Below are 6,278 nucleotides of genomic sequence, written 5' to 3'. Positions count from 1 at the left end.
TTTCACATATGATGCAGTTATCTGTAACGACGTACAGTCTGAAAGGAGCTGCAGGAACATGCAATCAGATCTTGATAAGATTTCAAAGTAGTGCAAAGATTGGCAACTTGCTTTAAATGTTCAGAAACGTAAAATTGTGCACTTCACAAAATGAAAAAAAAAAGAATTATATGTAATGACTGTAATATGACTGAGTCACAGTTGGAAATAGTCAACTCATGCAAATATAAGTGTTTAACGCCTTTTAGGGGTTGCAGTATGAAATGGAACGACCACATAGATTCAGTAACAGGTAAAGCAGGAATCTGACTTCGGTTTACTAGGGAAATGCAGCCTGTCTACAAAGGAGATTGCTCACAAATCACTCATGAGACCCATTGCAGAATACAGCGCAAGTGTGTGGAACTCGTATCAGATAGGACGGACAGAGAGAACTGAGCGCATATAGTGAAGGGCAGCACTAATAGCTCTAAGTTTGTCTGACCCATGGGAAACTGTCAGAGAGATGCTGAAGATACTGAACTGACAGACTGTTGAAGTCAGACGTAAATTATACCGAGAAAGCATACGTACAACGTTCCGAGAAATGACTTTAAGTAATGACTTATCACTGCCATATGGATCGTGAGGGCAAGATTAGATTAACTGCAGCTTTCAAGGATTAAGTCACTCTTCGTTCCATGGGCGAATGGAACGGAAAAAGCACCTAATAGCTGCTGCAATAGAATGAACCATCTGTCATGCACTTCACAGTAGTTTGCGAAGTATAGCCACAGTTTTAACATATATTACACTGTGACATAGCTGTATTTGTAAATGGAGACCGCGATTTTCTGAAAATGTATTAGGGTTTCAATTAATGTCGCTGACCCAAGCAACACAAATGTTGTTAAAGATCGAACACTGGATTAATTTAGTAGAAATTTGTTTACATCTTATTGAATATTTAGTAGCCCGCAGTTACATCGAGGATGATGATTATGGGAAAGCCCACGAAATTGTAAAAATTACCTTCTTCTTCCCATTCCATTATTGTTGGCTGCACTGTGGCACATCTGGCGTTTGTCGTTTGTTGTTTGCTGACGTTAAGGAAAGTAGTGAGAAGTCAGCGTATGAGACCGAAATTGATGTGTGGTAGAAAATTGATATGTTTTGAATACTTGTTTTCAATAATTTTGCCTTGCCCGGCAAGGTGATAATAATTGACGAGACTGTCAGATATGAGATCTGGAGGCAAGTGTATCTTGCTGACACTTGATTCACCGATGTAACACCATATTTTGACAGATTTGTAATGTCTGTGTTTTGTGCTTTTACAGGCAGGCGCCAAGGAACTTATTCCAATTCAGCCCTCGTTAGACTCCAATGACAGCTAGGAGGCGACGTGGTGGCTCCGAGTCTGAACAGGCACCGCTTATTATTTCGACTGGAGCATTACACACCACAGAAAGTCCGTGGAATAGACAGTCTACCCCTTACAGAAGTTATGTGTCAAATGCCCGAAGCGCTGAAATAGAAGACACAGAATTGCAAGATAAGGACGCAGCAATTATTAGGAAAATGACTGCACGAGACAGGACTACGGAATTTGTTAATGCTATAAGATCATTGCAAGGACGAAATGTGGCCAGAGCAGTGGCCGTTAGAGATCCAAGGAGAGCTAAGTTTATGCAGAGCTATGCAGAATTTATGATGATAGCAAGGTACAGAATAAAAATTTTATCACGCTGTAATGTTAGATAGATTTTATACTGTAACCTTTATAAGGCCAATGTTATGGTGGTGCTAGAGAACACGGCGGATTTCATTGCCCCCATCTTTCATGACTCTGAATTTTTGCTGTTTGCCTTGTCGCCAGTGTGACTTAAAATAGTACTTTCACATTCCATTAACTTTTTTCAGTATTGTGTGGATGTTTCCTTAAAACATTTTCATAGAGATATACTTGGAACATGAGCCATATTTCAGAAGAGGCTAAAAAAATTGCCAATAATTGTTTCACAGAAATTAGTATAAACAATGAAAGAAATCACTTTGGTTCTGCACCATCATCATTGTTGGAAATAATTTGTTTCTTGCAATGCCGATGGTAAATGCCCCTTTGGTTGAAAAGAAACAAAGTTCAGGAACGTTAGTGTTCCTGAAATGAACAGTGTTCCTAAGCAATCTAAATTTCTGTAGGTAACGTGAAATTAAGTTATTGGTGGAGAACCATAAGGTTTCATCAGATAACCAAATGTTTGCAAGGTTTGTAGTGATGCTATACTTAAAGATGTTGCGGTGTTTAAGAAATTCCATACTGTTTCTGTTGCTGATTCGTAATGGAATGGGGTGGTTAGTGGGGGCAGAGTATTGCTAAAACATTTGCCTGACTTCATAGTTTAGGGGATGCTCGAAACTCTGACCTCGTGAACATTGATGTTATTTTCAGCAAGGTCATAAGTTTTCCTCTCCCTGTTTGTATAAGAACAAGGTACATGTCCCATTTATAATATTTGTGCTGTTGTCACTATGCTAAATCGTAACAGAAAACTGAAGTAAGCATCACAAAAAAACAGTTGATGTAAGTCAAGATTTTAGTATTCAGTTCAAAATTTTATTAATAAGTTATATTTCTCTAATAAAGCAGTTTATTAATATTCCCAAAGACCTAAATCTTGAGACTTCAATGTATTTCTTAGAATGTGCTGAGCTCATCTTACCTGGAATGCCAGATTTATTAAGACTTCTTTCCGAAGCAATTGAAATTAGGTTGGCAAATAAGGAGAAATTAATTTAAACTTCTTAATGAGTATAAATTTTTCAGGGGAAATGTTTGATCATTTTTTCATCCATCACTGTGAGAAACCCTCACATTTCAATAGCACACTCCCTTTTGTAGTAAAGTGTCATGAAGTAACAGTGCCACTCTCATAAATCTGTGAGATGATACATTTTTTGAAATTAGTTTGTAGCATCACACATGTAATGTGAATTTCATTTGTTTACATAAAATTGTTGTGATGTGTTCTAAACAAATGAAGTTCCATATAGCGTTTTTGTTATTCGGATATGTCATTTAAGTTTATTAAACATAACCATACTAATTAAAATGCTGGTCTTTGCAGGACTATTGGAAAAAATATCAGTAGTACTTACACAAAGTTGGAGAAGTTAACATTATGTAAGTATTTAAACAACTATTTTCAACAATAAGTTTTAGAACATTATACTCTAAAGTGGGAAGTTAAAAAAAAATAGAAAGCAGTTAATTGGTAACAGTAAATGTTCCTGACGTAGGAGCCTATATGTTTGGAGAAATAATGTAATTATCATAACAGTGCAATAACAAAGGTAGTGAGGGTGAATAAATGATACCTGATGTTTCATAAATGTTCATGAGCTACAAATGAGTACAAAATGTGTTACATTTAGGACATAGGAGTATATGTATCAGGTATGAGATTAGAAGTGAATTTTCTGTTGACTTTTGGAATTATGCAATTAAGTTCTTAGGGAATGCCTCTTTCTTAATTGTTAATATAATCGTATACTCTAATAGAAGGGGAACGAGATTAAAAATATGTGTGCTAGTGTTTCAAATTGTGTTAAGAAAGACCCTGTTATGTTTAATCAGCATTTTTAGTTTAAAAAATTCTGATGAAAAGTACTGGTAACTGCCACAGGTCATGTATAATTATTGACAAGTTTTGCTCATCCGATGGGAGCATCCTCCTGTGTGAACTGTATACTTGCCACATGTTAGAACCATAAAGCTCCACTATCATGACAAACTTTGTGTTGACGATGATGCTCTAAATCTGTTTTGTTGCCATCGAGGTAATGAATATCTGAGGATGCTCGTCCGCAGCTCGTGGTCGTGCGGTAGCGTTCTCGCTTCCCACGCCCGGGTTCCCAGGTTCGATTCCCGGCGGGGTCAGGGATTTTCTCTGCCTCGTGATAACTGGGTGTTTTGTGCTGTCCTTAGGTTAGTTAGGTTTAAGTAGTTCTAAGTTCTAGGGGACTGATGACCATAGCTGTTAAGTCCCATAGCGCTCAGAGCCATTTCTGAGGATGCTCATGTCGTAGTTAACATGGTGAGTGACATGAGGCCACAATGCCACATGGCAGTCAATGTCTTATAGTCAATAAATCAAATAGTGACTTGTGGTGGTTTATCTATATATTAATAATAAATGTTGTTGTAGCAGTATTTCCTGTAGTGTTGCTGAGGGTCTAAGTTCATAGTAGACAATCTGTGCTCTAGATTTAACACACATCATTATGGCATCATTTCTAATATAGGGAAGTTGTGTAGCCAACATTAACTACACATGCAGTACTATATTTTTTATAAATAATGAATATTACCAGGTAAATTCAGGAACACTGCATTATAAAATACAGAAATCTTAAAGTATTTTGGTGCATATAATGTACGTATACTGAGCATCAGTTATGAAAACAAAGGGCTTAGCTCTGCAGTAATTAATGATTGCTGCAGTCTCAGCTGGTCATGGCTGCATTTGTTAGTATTTATTGTGTGTTCAGATTTGTTGGCTTCACAATGCTCAACCATATATAAACTCCTACCCTAACCTCAGGCTCCATTTCAGATCAGTCTATTAGCACAACCAATATTTTAGGGAAAAGGGGAATCATTATCATACTTGACCTGTTGGATGGCACATGAACCAACAGTCTTAAAAAGAAAGGTGGAACATACACTTTCACTTTCCATGACACTCATGATCATGTCAGGGAACCTAGCCAATTGTGTCTGGGTATGGGATTAGTAAACCTGTTGTTCCTGAGATTCACCATCTATACTCCGATTTAAATAACTTTGTGATTGACATTTCAGCGTGTCGAGTTGTATGGGACAGTTGTCAGCAAATGGAGAAACTCAAGCACCACATGCTTGCTGTGTTGGCTGTCTTGTAGGTTACATGCAGTGCCGTGTAAAGCATGGCTGGCTTACACCGGCAGCACTACCCTGTGCCATTACAGTCCGGCAATCCCAAAGTAGTTTCAATCAGAGTATAGTGCTTTAGATGATGTGATTCATCAGTGGCCGTCTACATCCAAATCTATAGTCTGTAATCCATCTTATGGTATGTGGTGTACAGTACTTCGTCATTCTCCCTCTTACCTATTCCAGTTGTGAAAGGTGCAAGGGAAGAACAATAGTCGGTTAGCCTCTATGTGGTACTGAATCTTCTAATTTTACCTTCATGGTCTTTTCACGAGATATATGCAGGACAATGAAATATTTTGGTTGGCGCCTCTAGGAATGTACACTCCCAGAATTTTAAAGGTAAAGCACTCAGTGTTGTACAACACTTCTCTTGTAATGTTAAACTCTGGTATTAGACGAACATCTCCATGGTGGTTTCCTGACTACAAGATAAATCTGTGATGAAATGTGCTGCTCTTCTTTGAATCTTGTATTTTTCTTTTGTCAGTTCTTTCTGGGAAGGATCCCAGACTGACAAGCAGTAGTGATCAAATGAGGGGTTTGTAAGCTGCACCCTTCATGGACAGACCAAACTTCCTGATGATTTTTCCAGTGAAACAGAGTATGCCATACACCTTTTCTGCAATTAGTTTTTTGTGGTTGTCCATTTAATTTCACTCTGTATGCATACTCGGAGGTATTTGATGGGTGGGATTTTCCAGTGATTATTAATCGGTTGTGTAATCATAGAATAATGTGTTTTTTCTGCCTATTTATGTGCAGTGTGATACATATCCTTATACTGAGCTTTAACTACCAATCCCTACACCAAACTTCGATCCTCTGCAGGTCTTCCTGCATTTCCCTGCAATTTTCTAGTGTTCTCTACATTCAATAACATAATCTGTAGACATTCTCATAAAGTTTCAGAATCCTTCAGGTAATTTACATGCATATTGTGTACTATAATAGTCCTATAACATGCTCTTGGTGTACGCCCTAAGTTATTCTTACATATGAAGATTTATTTCTGTTATTAAAACATGTTTGTATGGTCACATTATATTCATTAGGCAACAATGCAGAACTGTCTTATTACCTTGAAGTCAAGAGCTATGATACCAAGCCAGGTGTTGGTGTGTATTGTCTTCTGGATCTCATGGACAGACCAGTAGGCAGGTTTACCTCAACAAATTACAAGAATAGCATAGATCACAAAAAGAAAACTTGAAGTAAAATGTACATTGATAGGGATTCTGGGTGTTAAGAGAAACAGCTACCAGCAGGCAAGCTCGGGTGCACCTGGTACGCATTAGTTAAGTCATTCTTGATCAGATGTGAA

The 6,278-nt window shown here is 37.7% G+C and overlaps 1 protein-coding gene across 1 annotated transcript in view; it reads left to right on the top strand.

Annotated features, from left to right (window-relative positions):
- The first annotated feature begins 1,060 nt into the window (after positions 1-1,060).
- LOC126092380 (syntaxin-5) overlaps positions 1,061-6,278 on the top strand; it is a 23,300-nt gene continuing 18,082 nt past the window's right edge. The window contains exons 1-3 of the mRNA XM_049907938.1: positions 1,061-1,237; positions 1,324-1,703; positions 3,108-3,163. Coding sequence (XP_049763895.1) covers positions 1,366-1,703; positions 3,108-3,163 — 394 coding nt within the window. The 5' untranslated portion in view covers positions 1,061-1,237; positions 1,324-1,365. The remainder of the gene's footprint in view (positions 1,238-1,323; positions 1,704-3,107; positions 3,164-6,278) is intronic.

This window comes from Schistocerca cancellata, chromosome 7 (genome assembly GCF_023864275.1).
Source record: "Schistocerca cancellata isolate TAMUIC-IGC-003103 chromosome 7, iqSchCanc2.1, whole genome shotgun sequence".
Classification (NCBI taxonomy): Eukaryota; Metazoa; Arthropoda; class Insecta; order Orthoptera; family Acrididae; genus Schistocerca; species Schistocerca cancellata.
Note: the sequence above shows the minus strand (reverse complement) of the source record. Positions and strands in the feature narration are given on the sequence as shown.